Source organism: Bos taurus, chromosome 22, assembly GCF_002263795.3.
Source record: "Bos taurus isolate L1 Dominette 01449 registration number 42190680 breed Hereford chromosome 22, ARS-UCD2.0, whole genome shotgun sequence".
Taxonomy (NCBI): domain Eukaryota; kingdom Metazoa; phylum Chordata; class Mammalia; order Artiodactyla; family Bovidae; genus Bos; species Bos taurus.
In genome coordinates this window covers 10,380,681-10,400,702 of record NC_037349.1, presented here as the reverse complement: position 1 = coordinate 10,400,702, position 20,022 = coordinate 10,380,681, and the positions used below count along the sequence as shown (strand labels likewise).

At 39.6% G+C, this 20,022-nt stretch overlaps 1 protein-coding gene across 27 annotated transcripts in view; it reads right to left on the bottom strand.

Annotated features, from left to right (window-relative positions):
* LRRFIP2 (LRR binding FLII interacting protein 2) overlaps positions 1–20,022 on the bottom strand; it is a 108,936-nt gene that overhangs the window by 55,293 nt on the left and 33,621 nt on the right. For 14 of the 27 annotated variants that reach the window (XM_005222411.5, XM_005222418.5, XM_005222420.5 and 11 more), the window contains exons 3-6: positions 8,415–8,501; positions 7,149–7,199; positions 1,274–1,330; positions 1,132–1,176 (exon numbers count right to left, since the gene is read on the bottom strand). In XM_005222411.5, coding sequence (XP_005222468.1) covers positions 1,132–1,176; positions 1,274–1,330; positions 7,149–7,199; positions 8,415–8,501 — 240 coding nt within the window. 27 annotated transcript variants of the gene reach the window in all.

The window sequence follows — 20,022 nt, the reverse complement described above, 5'->3', positions numbered from 1 at the left end:
AAATCTAAATTTTTATAATCAACCAAAATGTTTATGATTCAAGTACTAGCTTACTAATTTATTCCAAAAAGACAGTAGATTATATTCACAATAAGAAATATAACCACTCCTGGCAACAACTGTACATTCGGAAAACATCATCTCGCCTGCCATTCAATTTAGCGCATATGCATGTGCAAAATTTATGGTAAAAGCTGCACTCAGCCAATACGCAACAGATTGTAACAAAAGGAAAATTATCTAAATAAAACATGGTCTTAAGAACGTAAGTGAATAAAAAAAAAAAGAAATATAACCAGAGTAAAAGACTATTTAAGAATGCAAACATGTCAATAACTAGTATACCAGAACACACTCAGTTTAATACAGTGTATTTTCAAGATAGGAAAAAATACAAGATAGGAACATTATACAAGATAGGAAGAAAACTAGACCTGGGGATATTAACAAATATAGATCTTAACAAGAACAGAATTTTACTGATGAAAAAAAATCTAGATATAAGCACATATACTCTATTAATAATGTACAAATTAAAAGCATTGCTCTAAGGCAATGTGCTTTAAGCACAACTCATTAAGAACAGAGATCAGCTTTTTTGGCACAATATGCAAGCCTTTAATGAACAATTTCTCATTTATTTTGATTTACGATGATATAATAACTAAAAACTTGAGACAAACTACAAAATATTAATCAAAATATTGAAGCATGATCATTTCTATAAATATGGTAAGACAGGCGTTTTAAAAATCAGTTCAATTTACCACTGAATAAAACTATTAGTCACCCATGCCACCAAATAATAAATTTCATTAAAAAAATTATCATTTAAAAAAATCTGAAAGTAGGAAAAATCTGAAAGTTAGAACCATGCAGGTGTTATTTTATAAAATCAATCTTATTATTTTGTAATGATTTTACAAAATCAAAAGTCCTTTTACAGAAAAAAAGTAAATATACATGTTAATAGATGAAAATATTTACGATTTTAGAATTGATTTACTTATAGCAATAATTTGAGAGAAAATACCACTTTCCAATGAAAAGAACTTTACCAATATTTTCTTTTTTTAGAAAAGACAAAGGGATAGCTTTGCTATTAGGGTGTAAACAACTTAAAATACCAACCCTGTGACTGCCAAGACTTCGAATGGACAATGCATCCTCAACTCCCTGATAAGATAAAAACAAACACAGTAAAGGTGTGTGAGTGGCTGCAGCAAGCTGATGAGGAAAAGTATCAGAGGCAAGTTTGTAGGTTATTACAAACCAGAGAAGGACGACGATGACTGGATCTGTGGGAAGACCTGGCTCTTTCCGACTCTTCCTGGGAAGGGAGAAAGTACGTGGACAGTTAATCACTGAGCAGAGGGCTGCCTATCAGAACTGAGCACAGAGGGGAGTTTCCTCAAAGCTGAGTTTGGGCAGTCACATCCCTCCCTCAGTTGGAAGGGAAGTAGAAATCATCTCAGCAATGTTTTCATTTGAACAAGTGTATGTATGTCTGGCCATTTGTAGAATGTACTCGATATATGACCAAGAGAGCTCAATATACCAAGATAAAAATTAGTAAGTATACTTAACCAACAGAAATTGAGGTCAGCATTAAAAGCAGATTTTGATCTATTTTTTATGATGTTAGTTTATGCAAAGCAGGAAGAAATGTTTATTACAGATGTAGTTTACAGTGAAAATGTATTCTTTTAAAAAGGTTTGGGTTGTAATTTTGCGCTCATTGCCAAAAATTTTTTTCTTTTACCACTATAACTGGGAAAGCAAAGAACAACTAAATGAAACAGCCCCTGACTGTGTATTGTTAATATGAAAAACTACTTATAATTATGAGAAACTAAATACTTTAGAGTTGATAAAGTTGCTTCAAAAGTTATGCCTTATGAAGACTGTAAAAACAAAACACACAAAAAAACCCAATTGACTAAATAAATGTAATTCTAATTTTTTCCATATTCATCTATTAGCACTGTGGCATTAAGTACTGAGTCATGTGAAATTAAATGACTAGTCCCTAGAACCTAATCAACTGTAAGAAACTTCTGATCTTTCAGAATTTCAAAGTTTGGAGTGTCAATTTGCACTGACTAAGAATCTACACACAACTGGCCAACTGGGTTCACAGGTAATCAACACTGCTTTTCCCAAAACACACCAAAACTTCAACACCCCATGACAATACAGCACAAGCATCATGCAGATGGAATAATTGGATGTGGCTACGCCTGATCATTCATTGTGAATCCAGCAACAGTAATTCAACTGAAACACCACAATTTAATGCTTTGTTTTGGTCATGATCTTTGAATACAATTCCAAAAAACGCCTGCTTGTCATATGTCGTGTACATTGATGCATTTGATCAAATCTGCTCAGAAGTCTGTTTATATGTACCAGGATGATTCAATAATTCAATGTTCAACATGGTGCTCTGATCTTTAGGAAATCATCACTGATTCACAGTTTTGTTATGTAATAGACACATGTGAGCTGTAAGAAGCCAAGCAAGTTTCTTTCCTCTCTTTTGACTATCAGGTGACGTATCACAAAACTTTGGGGGGCATGAGTGTTAGCCCAGCAGGGTAGGTACAGCTTACTTATGGTAACAAGTTCTAGGCTAGTTAGCTTTGTTAGTTGAGGTTAATTCTATGTGCCCCCTCCTAGTGTTATTTGGGGTACCAGGGTGACATATCAATACAAGGTTTAACGTTCAGTTTTCTCTTTATTCTATCCTTTCTTTTCATTCCACCTACCACACAGGCGCACTTTTAAAAACCTGCCTCTAAAGAGCACATCCCATTAAACATGCAGCAAAGACAGATGAATTCATATTTATCCTTAATTATGCCTATTATAAAAATAACTCTAAATAACACCACAGTAAGTATCGGAATATCTCTAGATTTACACAGCTTTCTTTTTAGCACCATTTGGAAAACATGACCTAATGAGTTCAGAAAACTACAGAATAAAATATAAGCCCATAGAGGCTGGCTAATTTAAAGTGACAGGATACAGTTTATTCCACAGTCATAACCTACACCTGAAGCCAGCACTGTTCAGCAGGCCTTTCATCGACAGTGGAGATGCTCTGTGTTTGTGCTATCTGGTATGGCAGCCACCAGCCACAGGTGGCCACTAAGCATTTAAACTGTCAGAAGTGCAACTGAAGAACCAAAGTTTAATTTTTATCAATTCAAGTCGAAACCTAATTACCCACATAAGGCTAGTGGCTACCATATGTACAGTGAGGCAAGCTCAGAGCAAATTTTTATTACACCAAAAAGACTCCAAGCACATACTTCACTAAGAGTCTGCCGTGGAACACTACTCTTCCACAGAAAGGCGGGCATTCCACGTGGTCTTTAACTACTGCCTTTACCTGGAATGCTACCGCACAGTGGCAGACAGGGAGATACAGAAGGAAACCCTGTATAAACCAAAGACCCTAGCACCAAATCTAGAATTATTTTTAAGAGTTAGAGGATCCTTAGAGATCATCTAGTCTGATCCTTCCATTTTATAGTACAATAAACAAAAAGCTGCATCACAAAAAGGTTAGGGGTCAACAAAGCTAGAAAGCTGGACCAGCATTCAGACCTTCTGACTCACAATACCACTGAACCAATCAAGATACTATCCTATACTGGCCAAATCCAGATTTAACTACATACAAAGAACATGAAGAAAGGGGCAAGGTATCCTAGTTTTCTACTCTGGAATACAAAAAAAGCTTCATTTCCCAGGTATTTCTAAAGGACTATTAAAACTGCCAAAAGGCTTTTTTAAAAATTAATCACCAGAAAGTCAATAGAAAAAGATTTCAGCAACGTTTTTAGGTACCAATTACAAGGCAGACTATCCCTCTCCTTCCACAGTTCAGAAGACAAAATATTTTCACTGTCTTGGGAAGCCTTATAAATATAAAGGATGAATGAACAGGACAATGCCTTCAAAGAGAGTTTTCTATCTTTTAAGGCTTCCTGGAAAATTATGTTTGATACATTTAAGTTAGATAAATGGAAATGAAATATACCCTGTTTTTAAAAGTTCTCTAAGTTTTTTTTTTTTTTTTTAAAGCTGACAGCCCTCTGCATATACCTGGACATCTCTGACAATAAATATTGGATTCAAGGGGGGAGCTATCCCCCTCAGTTTTTGTTTTTTTTTAATTAATTCACTTATTTTAATTGGAGGCTAATTACTTTACAATATTCTGGTGGTTTTTGTCATACATTGACATGAATCAGCCATGGGTGTACATGTGTCCCCCATCCTGAACCCCCTTCCCACCTCCCTCCCCACCCCATCCCTCAGGGTTGCCCCACTGCACCAGCTTTGAGTGCCCAGTTTCATGCATCAAACTTGGACTGGCAATCTATTTCACATATGGTAATATACATGTTTCTATGCTATTCTCTCAAATCATCCCACCCTCGCCTTCACCCAGAGTTCAAAAAGTTTGTTCTTTATTATCTGTGTCTCTTTTGCTGTCTCGCATATAGGGTCATTGTTACCATCTTTCTAAATTCCATATATATGTGTTAATATACTGTATTGGTGTTTTTCTGACTGACTTCACTCTGTATAATAGGCTCCAGTTTCATCTACCTCATTAGAACGGATTCAAATGTGTTCTTTTTAATAGCCGAGTAATAATACTCCATTGTGTATATGTACCACAGCTTTCTTATCCATTCTGCTGATGGACATCTAGGTTGCTTCCATGTCCTGGCTATTGTAAACAGTGCTGCGATGAACATTGGGGTACACATGTCTCTTTCAATTCTGGTTTCCTCGGTGTGTATGCCCAGCAGTGGGATTCCTGGGTCGTATGGCCCCCTCAGTTTTAAATTAGGAAACCTCACAAACTGCATTTGCTCTTTCAGATTCCCAACACGTCACTGCTTCAGACACCCGGCTTACAGGCAGCAGTACTGGCTAACCTAAGACTACCTGGGGGCCCAGAAAGACACAGGCCCTTTTCTTCTTGGTCCGTCCACCTCCCACTCCACCATCAGCACATGGGGCACCCTTGCATCCCTTTGAATTCCGGCTCTGCCAACAACTAAAGCTGTTCACTTTGCCAACCCTTTCTCACCTACCTATAAAATGGAGAGAGTGGACCTGTCTTACAATGGGGACTGAACACGTATGTAAAAGGTATGAGCACAATGCTATGCTATGCTAAGTCACTTTAGTCATGTCCGACTCTGTGTGACCCCATAGACGGCAGCCACCAGGCTCCCCCGTCCCTGGGATTCTCCAGGCAAGAACACTGGAGTGGGTTGCCATTTCCTTCTCCAATGCGTGAAAGTGAAGTCGCTCAGTCGTGTCTGACTCTCAGCGACCCCATGGACTGTAGCCCTCCAGGCTCCTCCATCCATGGGATTCTCCAGGCAAGAGTACTGGAGTTGGGTGCCATTGCCTTCTCCATGAGCACAATGCTGGCACACAGACATGTACTCAACATTAGCTTCATTCCTGAACCTCATGCTCCGGTGTTCCCTATTCACATCCAACAGCCCACTCACGGGCGAAAAAAGTGCTAAATTAGGAGAAATTTTTAGTATAGGAAGATTCTTCCTTCTAGTCATCGATAACCCAATTGTTTGTCTATGCATTAATTATAAATTTATTAGTAATTTATATTTTACACTGTGATGCTCACATGCCAACTTCTATGATAAGTTCATAGACAGAAAGCAGCCAGAAAGACAAGGATAGGATAAGAAGTTAGAGGAAAAATCAGTTTGAACGAAGTGCCAGAAGGGGTCGGAATGTTAATTATTCTATCTGAAACAAAACCCCACCTTCTCTGCCTGTCCAAATCCTACCTATTAGTTAAGACTTGGACACCTGCGTTTTAAACCCTAACCCAAACTGCTCCTTTCAACATAAGAATTAAATATTAGACTTTTAACATAGGCTTTTTTTATTTAATGCTTTGATCTGCCCTAAGATATTAAAATCCTAGGCAATTTAATTTGAGAACTATAATACATAATTATAAAAGGAAATTAATATTTCCACTTTTGCAATTAAGAATTATTTCTCTTAACTCATGCAAAAATATTCTTAAGACATCATCAGTAATATTAAGCCAGTTACATGCAGAAGACACTTGAATTATAAAATAAGCTATCTTTAATAACAAGAAAGGACAGATTCTACTCCAAAATAACAAACACATACATGAGGAGTGGCTTAATTTTAAGTAACCAAACACCTTTTTTCTCTCTTTTTTAAAATATCACAATGAGAAGTATGATGAAGTTTTAAAATTTGTAGGTAAATACAATCATAAATATTTAAATTCTGGTTATACCTTAAAATGCTATTCTAGAAGGGATTTGCTTATGAAAGTTGCTTGTTATGCAATTAAACAGTGGTTCTTAACCTCTTAAGGATCACAGACTCCTTTTGAGAATCTGATAATAAAAATTCCTGTGGCCATTTCACATGAAAATATACACATACTCAAAACCTGGCATGGGATGTCCTCACCCCATCCCCCAAGCCTATTCACACACCAAGCTAAGAACCCCCGCAACCAGAGGCAGCAAGGGCACTTATCAACACTGAAAAAAGCTCAAATTTAGGACTGACTCACAGTAAGTCATACATTACTGGTTGCAATTTGCTCTTGCAGCTAACAAATTTGGGAATGACAGCGTAAGACTTGAAAGGAAACTGAGAGAACTAACAACATAAAAGTAATTTTCAGAGGGGATGAAAGAATGATTTGGTTCATCTTTCTATGAAGAACCTGATATAGCTTTTTAAAAAAGAGAGAAAAGAAGAAAGGGGCAGGGGAGGAGAAGGCGGGACGGAGAGGGGTGGGCAAATTTTAGGGACAGAAGAACAAATCCACAGAGAGAAAACACATTCATCTACTCAATCTTTCTTGGTCAGGAGCATTTATGAGATGAGCGTGAGGCTCTAACTACAACGAAAATGGCCGGACTCCAAGCACACATTTGGTCTACTACAGGCAGAAGAGACACTCGCTGACCTTTAGGTTCAAACATGACAAACACTCCTACTTGGCAAATGATTAGTCAATGTTTTACTTTGAGATTGCATATTTCAGCAACTGATCACAACATGCAGGGCAGGCAATTCTGGCCTACCAGCCACTTCTGAATCTGTCCCCATTTCCGGTCAAAGGAATGATGAGAGTGCTACAAATGCAAAAGTTTCACAAACTCAAGTTTCCGACAGACTGCCTGCTATGGAAAGTCTTAAACTAATCACATACATTTGTCCTGAAAGGCAATGATTGTTAATTCAAAGTTACACATTCAAAATACACAACATACTAAGCTAAATATGTTCAGTCTGCAGCTCAGAGAACTACAAATAAAACTTAAACTTAATAACTCTATTCTTATAGTTCACTACAATTTTAGGAATATAAAAGACAATGCATTGTATTTTAACATTTCATCTCAAGCCAAGAACTGCATTCAATATTTGAAGCTATGAGGTAAAAAAAAAAAAAAAAAAAGGCAATATATTAACCGTTTTTGGCTTTGTTTTTGAGCTGTGACAATATGGCCTCTATACACATCTCTCTAACTCATTAACAGAAAATTCACCACAAACCTCAAAACAAAGTGTTTAACATTGCCCTGCAGCTTTTTTCCCCCTTTAAACTAAAACATCAGAAATGGTTTTTATGGGAAGTTTCAAAGTCAGGTCAATGTCAGAAGGAAAGAGTAAAAAAGAGTATTTATTTTCTTTTAAAGCAGCCCAACTTCTATATATGTCTAGTTATAAAATTTTTTTTCTTTTTTGCTTTTCTCACTGATAATTAAAAAAGACGGAAATGTATTAGCTATACAAAAGTGTAACATAAAATCAATCACAATTCCACCACAGATAAACCAAAGTACTGAGAGTAATCACTTCTTTCCAGTAGTTTTTGATCTATATATGGATACTAGTTTTTGTAACACAAGACTGGAGTCCTAAAAGTGCTACAATTGTGGGATTTTTTTTTTCCATTTTCTTATACGAAGATTTTCCTCCATTATTAAGTATGCTTACAAACTATATGGCTGTATGATTTCACAGAGCTTAACTATGTATTTATCACGATATAGTCAAAATTCTAGGACATTTAGGACTATAGTAAATAATTCTGTCACCTCTAAGCCTTCTTTGGCTATTACAAGGACTTTATAACCCAACAGTAACTTATGACAAGAGGTATACAGGTGTCTGCTGTTAATTTCAAACAAATATTGCACTAACTTGCTGACACAGAATGGCTCATCAAAACACATACATCAGGTTACTCTATTCCCAGTATTTCAAAAGGAACCAGGTTTACTTCAGAAGGAAACTAGCCTTCTGAAGTAACGACACAAAACGGGGTTATTTTCCCCAGTTACCTCTTTTTGCTGCCGTTCCAGTTCTCTCATGCGGATATCTCTTGCTTCTGCCCGGGCAGCCCGTTTTGCTGCCAGCCTTGCCTCTGCCTGAAAAGTAACAGAAAGATTCAGCTTTATTTAAAAACCAGTGCCTCCAGCACCATACCTCTAGACCAGCCTGGAGGAGAGAGAGCCAAAGAGTGGGGACACAGGGTTGCCCACCAGCAGCCTGGTGACCTCTTCAGTCTACACCCCCTCCACAACTCACTTCTTTTTCTAGTCTCAGAGTCTCCTGAAATCTGGGCCTTCATGCACAACTGTCTGACTTGATGACATATTCAAAACAGTTTACACTGTTCATTGTAGGTTTCTCCAAACTTGCTTTTTCCAGTATTTCTTTCCCCATCAGTTTAATCATACAAATTGGAAATGGCAGGGCTGGCCCCTATTTCACTGTGGGCATCACCAATATTCACTCTCCAAGTGCTGTCAATTCTTGACCAACTCTTGGGTTGAGTTTCCCTCCAACCCATCTCTCTTTCTTTATGCTCACGATCCCTGCTTATTTCAGGAACTCTTCCTCTCTCTCTCTCCGAGATATGCTTCACATGCCATCAGATTCACCACTTAAAAACATACAATTCAATGGGTTTTTAAGTATATTCACAAAGTTGCACAATTATCATCACCATCTAATGATACTTTCGTCACCCCAAAAGGAAAACCTGTACCCATTAGTTGTCACTTCCCATTACCCAACTCCAGCCCCGGGCAACCATCAGTCTACTTTCTGTCTCTCTGAATCTGCCTCTTCTGGACACAGCATATAAATGAAATCATATAATAACTCTTTATCTCCTGGACACTGCAACTGCCTCCAAATCCATCTACCTGACTCTAGACTCGACTCGACAATTCATCGTCTATGTGGTTACATGACTGCCCATCTGCCTTACAAAACACATTTCTGATCAAATCAATCATTTTGCTCTGTAAAACACTCCAGGGGCTCCCCCTCACTCACTGTTAAAGCAAAAATTCCATGGACCAGCACAAAGAGAAGGCAGGAGACGAAGAGCAAAAACAGAGATAGTTTCTCCCAGTCAGTTCTCTGCCTTTTTTCCCCCAGTTGGCCCCAGCTTCACCAGCTGCATCCACCCCTCTCCATTCCTGGACCTCATCTCCTGGGCTGGGAGGTTCAGCCTCTCTTCACAGACTGTTTGCTGGCAGGAGGTATTCTCCCTTCTCTCTCATTCAGCGACCACACTACTTTCTATTAAGAGCTCCTCCAGCCCCTCTGTCACAGAGTAATGCTCTACGCACATGCCCCTACTGTGACTTATGACACTGTGTTAAACGTATTATATGGTATTAAAATTACATGCTCTGTCACCCCTATGCCTCGGTGTCTGCCAAACAAACAAGACATTTCCAGGCCATGGGCCAGTGTATCAAGGAAATGAGGCAACAAAACAGCCTGATGTACCACATGAAACTAAAAAATCTCTGTCGTTTCTCTGGGAGTGGTTTCCTGGGTTCTTGGCCGCATTGTAACTCTGATTCAGATCCCTCCTCTGATAAGGACAGTAGCTGCTGCTTCTCTTGTTCTGATGATATTTGTGCCCAAGCCTCACAGTAGGAGGGCTTCCCAGCTGGCACAACAGTAAAGAATCCACCTGCCAATGCAGGAGACACAAGACACGTGGGTTCCATCCTTGGGTCAGAAAGATCCCCTGGAGTGGGGGCAAGAATAGTCCAGTATTCTAGCCTGGGAAATCCTACGGACAGAGGAGCCCAGCGGGCTACATACATGGGGTCACAAAGAGTTGGACACAACTGAGCAATTAAGCCCGCAGGCACACTCACACTAAGAAGAGACTCAGGCAAGGTTTAGAAGGATCTACTGTGTGTAAGCACCACACTGAGTGCAAAAAGTACAGAGCAGGACATGCCATTTCTGCCCAAAGACTTCACAGTCTAGCTGAGAGAGACAAACACACTGCTTAGAAGGAGGACACCTGCAGGAAGGGGCAACGGGTTTTGCCAGGCAAGGTCACAGAAGGCTGCTAAGAAGCATAGACAGTGTAAGAGTTACTACTTATTCAATCTCAATTTTGGCATTTTCCTAGTCAGTTTTACACATGTTTTAGTAGCAAAAACCCTGCAAAGTGAATTGCAATCTACCATCCTTAAGCTCTCACACCGTCATCACCAGAGCAATTAGTTTTCTCACATGAATTTTCCAATGGCCTCTATCTTTAAAACACCTACACTCAGACTTCCCTGGTGGTCCAGTGGATAGGAACTCACCTGGCAATGCAGGGGACACGGGTTCAGTCCCTGGTCAGGGAAGATTCCATAAGCTGCGGGGAAACTAAACCCATGCAACACTACTATTGAAGACTGCCTGCCTAGAGCTGATGCTCCACAACAAGAGAAGCCTCTGCAGTGGGAGCCCTCATACCGTAATGAAGAGGGGCACTGGCTCACTGCAGCTAGAGAAAGGCCACTCACAGCAACGAAGTGACCCAGCGTGGCCAAATAAATATGTAGTTAATTTTAAAATACACCTACACTCTCCACATTCTTTCCCCCTCTATGAATGATCACCACGTTCTTACCAGAACGTGTATTTTACAAAAAAAGACTTTAAGGCTAAATTATGCTTCAGCACATAATAAATACATCTACACTTGCAGCCTCCCTTAGAAATTTATCGAGAATGCCGATTTAATCCTTCTGATATCTGTGGCCAATTCTGCACAATCTATTCTAAAATGGGAGCTCTCTAACCAAACAGAAGTACAGGTAATTGAAATCTATTCTCTAATAAATTCTCTTGCACAACAAAAGGGAAGGGACCTAACTGCTGTGCAACAGAAAGACCACGGGCTTCAGAGCCACAAACACACCCTTCTTTTTGCTACTTAGGCAACTCTAAGCGAAACTCGGATGTTACCTCCCTTGGAGACAGTATTAAATACAGCAAGCTTTAAGAGATAAAGAGGTTTCAAAACTACTTTATCTGTTTCTTTCTTATACATTGCTCCCAGGTTTCTGATAGCAGGAACAGCAAGGGGCCAGCAGTCACTCCAATCTGGTAAGACAAGAGGTGCACTCTATTCTTACACTGACACATTTTAACTCTTTTTTTTTTTAATTATGAAAGTATGATAACACATTTATAGGAGACTTGGAAAACACAGAACAAAATTACATATAGTTCCACTATATTTTATAAGCATTTTAAGTAGATAAATTAGTATTTTTAGTTGGAGTTTCAAAATCAAATTCTCAAAAATTAATAAAATACATAGAAAAGTAGAAAGATATAATAGACCTGAAAAGCACTGTGAACCAATCCAACATAATTAGGATTTATATGATTTTCACACAACAGCAGGATACAAATTCTATTCAAATTCCCATAGATTATAAACCAGGAGACACTGGAACATATCCAGGGACATAAAACAAGGTGCAAAAATTTCCTGGTCTAAAAGTATTGAAATCATACAGAGTTTGTTCTCTTAACACTGTGGAATTATGTTAGAAATCAATATCAAAAACATTTGAAATTAACCCCCATATTTCCAAGTGCAATATGACATTTACCAAGAGAGATCTTTGACTTATAGCCACTGAAAGCCTCAATAAAGTTACAAGACTGGAAAAACACAGAGCATGACTGCAAAGAAAGCATTTAAGTGAGAAATTAGTATCAAATGAGAGCTTAATGTCAAAGATACTTTAAAAAACCCATGTATACGGAAATTAAATGTCTACTTAAATGATGAGTGTGTATCAGAAGTCATAACAAATAAAGTTAGAAAATATGTGTAACAGAATAAAAATGAAAAGAGAATTTATCAGAATTTGCTGCATGCAGCTAATGCAGCTCAATGCAACTAAATATAATGTGAAATTTTAAATAAGGTATGAAAATAAATAATAGATCCTAGCATAAAATTGTGTAAGATTTGAATAAAACCTGTACTTTAGTTAATAATACTGTGAAGTGAAGTGAAAGTCACTCAGTCGTGTCTGACTCTTTGCGATCCCATGGACTGTAGCCTACCAGGCTCCTCAGTCCATGGAATTTTCCAGGCAAGAGTACTGGAGTGGGTTGCCATTTCCTTCTCCAGGAGATCTTCCCAACTCAGGGATCGAACCGGGCCCAGGGATAAAACCGGGCCCAGGGATAAAAAAAGCACTGCAGGCAGACGCTTTACCGTCTGAGCCACCAGAGAAGCTAAAATAACACTGTATCATATGTTAATTTTGTGTTTGTTTGTTTACAACAGTATTTCTTTATATTCTCAGAACTGGATTAGAAATTTCAAGTCTCATTCAAAATTTTTTAAAAAATCACTAAATAGTAAGCTTTCTAGACTTTTAGCCGTAATACTAGATATACTGATATATGTTTAAACAGTCAAATTATAGGTACACAAACCACACTTCAAAGTAGCAACACTAGCACCTTCCCCTCAGGATACAATTGTGTCAAAAAGCTACCACAGCTTAGTTTTAACCCATTCTCACAGATACAAAATAAAAAAGATAAAACAATAAAGGACCACAAGGATTGAACTAAGTTCAATACAAAGGTTGGTTAATAAAAATGAAACACAGAATCACCACTTGACCCAATAATTCCACCTCTGGGTACATACACAAAGGAACTGAAAGTAAAGACTCAAAAGAGATATTCACACACCAAATGTTCATAGCAATATTACTCATAAGAGCCAAAGGGTTTAAACAACCCAACTGTCCATCGACAGATGAATGGATAAAGAAAATGTACATACATTTTCCATACAATGGAATATTACGTTTAAATTTAAACAGCAGGAAGCTCTGACTATATGCAACAACTGTGATGAATTTTGAAGACACTGTTGAGTCAAATAAGCCAGACACAAAAGGACAAATATTAAATGCTTCTGCTTATCTCAGGTTCCTAAAATAGTCAAATACCACAGGGATAGAAAGTAGAACCGTGGTGTCCAGTGTGGGAAGGAGGGGATGGGAACTGTTATTTTAACAGGTACAGAGTTTCACTAAGGATGCTGAAAAAATCCTGAGGATGGGCAGCGGTCGTGACCGCACAGCAGTTTAAATGTACTTAACGCCACTAAACTGTACACTTCAAGGTGATCAAAATGACTGACTTCGTGTGATGTTTATTTTACTACAAAAAAAGTTAGTTAATTTAAAAGTTAGCGTAACACATGAGTGAAATCACAAGTACTGAGGAGCCTAATTGAAGTATCTGTATGGTCTTTAGGCTGATATGACCCAAACTTTTAAGGTTAATAGGAAAATTCAGGAACTGGAAATTCAGGTTCAGAAATTACTTGTAAATCTATCTAGTAAGCACTGGACCAGGTTTCTAAACATGAAGATCATTCCAAGGAAGCCAGTCGAGAAATAACGATCAAGCTCTGGCAATATATCAGGACCCAATTCAAAATGTACTAATTCTGTAAAGGGGGGACCCTTACCTTTGCTCTTAATATTTATAAACCTGAACAGTGCTTTGAGAATGATCTTCATAGAATCAAAACTCAAACTTTCAAGATGACAGAAAAGATGAGACCTCACATTAATATTACCACCATCATTTGGGCACTTAGCAAAGCTAGACGGTTATTTACACTTAACTCACAAAGTAACCCCTTGATGTAAAGAAAGATGAAGTAATTGGCTTAATGTCCCCTGGCCAGCAAGTACTGGAACTGAGATCCAGATCCTAAGAATTTGATTCCAGTTCATGCTCTTAACTGTGTTGCCACAATGTATATCTTTATACCCCAAGTATAAGAATGTATCCTTAGGCAAATAATAAAAGTTTACTTTGGATGAATTATCCTATGATTTTCAATTCAGCATAGACTCTTTTCTGTGAAAATGTACTATTCTGGTTCTCTTTTTTCTTTGACCAGGACTTTACACCAAATGTAGTCAATCTTCTGTTACACACAGCCTTTCCTCTCGTTTTACTCCCTATTTTCAATTATCGACCAACGGGAATGACTCAAATCTTACATCTCGGGCTCTGACCAAAAGCAAGGCCTATATTTCTAACTGTTTGGTGGATCTCTTGTCATGCACTAAGAGTGGATAAAAGCAACCTCATCCCCATGAATACTCTATGCTTCCCTGTTTTTCAATCTCCAGAAGTGGAACCCTTGTTGAAAACTCAGCCTCAGGGATTCCTACTTCTTAATCAAACTTTCTTTACACTATCCCTTGAATCCAACCTTTAATCTTCCTTCCAAGCAGGCCCTCACCACTTTCATCTATGACACTAACTCTAACTTCACTTTCTCCATTCCCACTCTCCTCCCATCCCTGCTATTCCATATTACACACTGTTAAATTCACCAAGAACTGACTCATTGGAAAAGACCCTGATGCTGGCAAAGACTGAAGGCAGCAGGAGAAGGGGACGAGAGAGGATAAGATGGTTGGATGGCATCACTGACTCAATGGACATGAGTTTGAGCAAGCTTTGGGAGTTGGAGATGGACAAGGAAGCCTGGCGTGCTGCAGTCCATGGGGTCACAAAGAATCGGACACGACTTAGACTGAAGTAACTAAATTCACCAATATCCAAAAGAATCCTTACACTGTTACAATTTTAAATTTGGATTCTGTTACTGCTTAGTCAAATAAACACAGGCAAACAGGCTAAAATAAGCTCAGTGTGGCTTCCACTGGCATCCCAAATCAGAAACTCAACCAAGGCCAATCCTATTCTAAGTATCTGTCTTGTGGGTCTACAGGTAAAGCAGGATCTAGCCCACCCAATGGACAATACCCTGCTTCCTTGGAATATAACCCCCATGTCAAATTTCACTGTAAACTATTCTAGGGGGAACAAAGTTATGTTCATTTAAAAAAACAGTTTGAATCCATCATCCTAAGAGTCAAAGGCAGGAGTTTACTATACAGCTATATAACAAGGTAAATATATGTATAGACATGTAAAGTTATATAACAATATACATATAAAACATAGATGGACGTGTCTATATACAGAGACACACACACCCACCCTACTATGATGTGAACTCCACCCTCCCCTGGGACCTTGCCTCAACTATCTGATCTTTCTCCTGCCTGCACTCTCTCCCTCTGTTGTCCTTCTTATCCTAAGTAGGTTAAAAGTCTCTCCTATCTTTAACAAAGGGCTTTCACTGCCATGGCCCCGGTTCAGTCCCTGGTTGGGGAACTGAGAGCCCATAAGCTGTGCGGCCAACAGACAAACCGTCCCATCCTGGATCGACTCTGTCTCATCTTCTCTTGTCTCTCATCTTCTTCTATTCTCTCACCTCCCTCCTCATTCTCTTCAAATGACTGCTTTCTGGGTTCTGCCCAAATCATTTCAGAGAAACTGCTCATGCCAAAGTCACTCATGACCTCTGACTACCAAACCCAGTAGAATTTTTCTCTTCTTATCTTGCTTGTCCTTTCTGGATTTCCCATATCACTGCCACTCCGCTCCTTCTGAAACACTCTTCTCTGGGCTTTCTGCAATGCTACTCTCCCCTGGTTTTCCTCGACTCTCTGATCTGCCTTCTTCAGAGTCCGACCTTTAATGTAATCAAAGCTTCCAGACTTCATCTCACTCTCTTCACTGTATGTCCACCCTAAGTTCTCTCTCTGGGTGATAGTGAGAGTCTGCAGATCTCTGCATCCAACAGACTTTTCTCTCTCAGTCCTGACCCAACTGGCTGTCCCACTGGAACCTCAGATTCAAAGCATCACAAACGGAATTTATCATCTTTCCCTTAAAGTCCCTCTTCCTCTTTATATCCCCATCAGTGCTCCCATTACCCCCAAAACTGAAACAAAGGATCACCATAAGGCTCCTCTGTTTTTAGCCTCCATCCACACCCAGTCACTGTATCTCAACTATCTACTACATCTCTATATCAACTATCTACTATATCTCAACTATCTACTCCATCAAGATTCTCTCTCTACCATTTCTCCAATCCAAATTTCCCTCTTCTTTCCCATTGTCACTGCCTGAATTCAGGCTCTCATCACCTCTCCCAAGATGACAACAAAGCCTCCTAACTCATTTTCTCCCTACCAGTCACTCTACATGGTGGCTAACTCTGGAAAAGGTTTTACCCTTCAGTGGCTCCCCTCAGCTGCCCAAATAAAATGTAAACTCCTCAGCACACAAATCCCATCCTGATCAGGCCCTCTGGCCTCTCCAACATTAGCTCCCACTCCCCCCAACCTTTCTTCAGCCAAACCAAGCTGTTACTCTGGCAATTTCCCCCATGTTCTAGCTGTTTCACACCCACATGCCTGAGAACACTTAGAAAGTGACACAGAAATCCATAAAATAATACTGTTTATAATCATACATGTTAGAACTTTTAGAAGAGGAGCAGGAAGGCCACCTCAAGATTCTACTATAGTGGCTCCCTGTTGGGGCAAGGGAAGTGGAACTAGGACTAGGGATGAAATAAAAAGGCCCTAAACTTGGTTTACGATGTCTTCTCCCTTTCTTCTTACCTTTTTAGGAAAAGGTCTGAAATAACTGTCCCAAAAGGATACTTAAACTATTACTAAAACCTTTCTGCATTCAACCTTTTTCAAAAAGAACAGAACATGAAAACACACTCAAACGCCTTTAAAGAACAGAAACCGCTAGCTTTTGAAACTTCTGTCCCACTATCATATGGGACAGTTTTAAAGGGAGGCAAATTCAAATTTCATGATTAGACATAAATGCACTGAATGGAACCAAATGCGGAATTGCCAGCCTGCACGTACATCCATAATACAAAATCCACGCAACTGGCATGAGAAAGAAACATAAGGTGTTTGTCCCTCAGCTATGTCCAACTCTTTGCGACCCCAGGAAGCCCGCCAAGCTTCTCTGTCCATGGGATTTCCCAGGCAAGAATACTGGAGTGGGCTACCATTTCCTTCTCCAGGGGATCTTCCTGATCCAGGGATCAAACCTGGGTCTCCTGCATTGCAGGTAGATTCTTTACCATCTGAGTTATTTAGGCATTTACAGACTATGCTTTAATTTCAAGAAATCTGAAATACAAAATTATACAAAGTGAAACTGTCAAGGAAAATGACTAATTCAGGTAGCTAGGTCTCAAGAGTTTACTGTGCTTAATTTTGTTTATTCTTCCATGACACTCATGCCAAAAGAACACTGAAAGACAAGCTGAGACATAATATTTATTGTGTTGCTACGGTTTCCAAATTAACAAATAAAAACCATTACTCAACTTCCTAGCAACTTCCCTTTAGTAGAAAATCTTGGGTACCATTTTTCTTAATTTGATCTTACAGTATCAACCTTTTTTTTTTTAAAGCGTTTGGTAGTTGAAAACCAACTATATAAACTTTCCTGGGCATAAATAACAATATTAGATAAAATCTAAGGAATTTTAATCCATTTTCTTCTGATGTCTAACAACTGTATCTTCCTTTTATTCAGAAATCTTCTGACGGCAAAATATTCTTTCAGAATGAGAGAAGAAATTTAAGACTACAAACTTTATTACTGAGGTTTGAATACAATCTAACAAATAGATAGCACAGGAAAGCTGAAACTTTGGCTCAGCAATGACATGTCTTGCCAAAGGAAAATGTGATTCACAGTCCCAGCAGAAATACTCTGTGTGTGTCTTGGGGGCTGGGGGTGGGGGTTGCTAGTAATGACTTTATATTTAGGACAATGATACTGTGCTATCTGAATTTTTTCTCCAAATGCCTATAAGTCACAGGAATGGTGAAGATAATGACAATGAATTTTATACCAAACATATTTTAGTCATACTGGCACAAAACTTCAGGCCCAGTAATCCTCCTTTAATTCTGGTTGGAGGGACAACTCCAGGAACAGTGAGACATGAAGAGGAACGTTGGCCATCACAGAGCCAGGGCTCTGGATTGCAGAGGGAGGGCTGCCCCAATCACATGGGCCCCTCCCTTTGCCTTCATTTCAGTGGGTCAATGAGGACAAAAATGAAGACAGGTGCGTTCATGCACTAATGGCACTGGAAAGATTCCTAACTGACTAAAAGTGACAACTCTGTCAAAGCATCTGTTGAATAAAAACATTAAGTACAGGACTTCCCTGGTGGTTAAAGATTCTGCCTGCCAATGTAGAGGAAATGAGTTCCATCCCTGGTCTGGGAAGATCCCACAGGCCGCAGAGCCACTAACCCTGTGAGCACCACAGCTGCTGAAGCCCGTGCACCTAGAGCCCATGCTCTGCAATGAGAGGAGCCACTGCAGTGAGCAGCCTGTGCGCCCCACCGAGAGCAGCCCGTGTGCCCCACCATCAGAGAAAGCCCAGGCAGCAACCAAGACCCAGCACAGCAAAAAGTAAAGCAAAAAACCAGTGACTACAAAGTGGCAGAATTTTTTAAGAAAATCCTTAACTGGGCAGAAATGGAAAGAAAAGCATTCATTTTTCATAGCTCTGAAAAGTTAACTCATATTTCATAATCTTTTTTGTGTACCACCACTGAGCGTATTAAAGAAGAGTAATTCTGCCTTCTGTGGAGTTAACTTTTCAGACAAATCCAATTGGGACAGAACAATCTGAACCAAACACAAAAGGATGATCAAAGAAAGTGTCACCATCAGGAAGACTCGAGATATGACCTGGAGTTCTTTAGGGCTCAGCCTGAGGAGTGACTACCCTCAACTCTACACTTTCTCTCTAGACAATCTCATCCACAGCTCATGATTTCAATCACTTTCTACAAGTGCACAAGTCTCAGATGTGTACGTAGAGCCCAGGACCCCTCCTTTGAGCTCCTGACCCAAACCCCCAAACTGCTTCTTCAAAATCTCCACAGACACATTAAATTCCACACAGCCTAACATAAATTTATGGTCTTCCCTCTGCAAACGTCCTCCACACAGTAATGTTGACTACCATCCGACCGGATGCACAACCCCAAGTCCCCTGCCCTGCTACCCAACCACTGCCACTCACTAAGCATCTTCTCTGTCTCCATTCCAACCATCTCCCCCCATCCCACAGTCATCACTTTAGGCTCGGCCACCGCTGCCTCTCATGACTCACCTCCCTGCAACCACTACGGTCTCTTTCTGGTATTATTAATAATAGCATCTCCAACCCACAGGAAAGTCATCTTTTGAAGGCACAAATCTGATCACGTCATACCCCTACACAAAATCCTTCATTTTTCCCCTTTCCTCTTTAGAATGCAGACCAAAATCATATTAGGTTCTCAACCTAAGCCTTACTGACATTTGAACCAGAGAATTCTTTCTTGGCGGGCAACTGTCCTGTGCACTGTGGCATTTTCAGCAATATCCCTGACCTCTCCCGATAAATGCCAGTAGTGACAGGCAAAAACATCCTCATACGTTGCCCACTGTCTTCTGTGGGACAAAGTCACTCGCTGTTGAAGGCCACCAGCCTACATGATCTGGCTCCTGCCTCTCCAGCTACTCTCCTCCTTGCTGTCCATGTCAGGGTTAACAGTGCTATCCTGGAGGCACAACAATTAAGAGTGTAGGAGCCCAAGTGCACTTGTCAGCCCGACCCCTTTCTAGCTATGCGACCTTGAGCAAGTTACCTCACTTCTCCATGCCC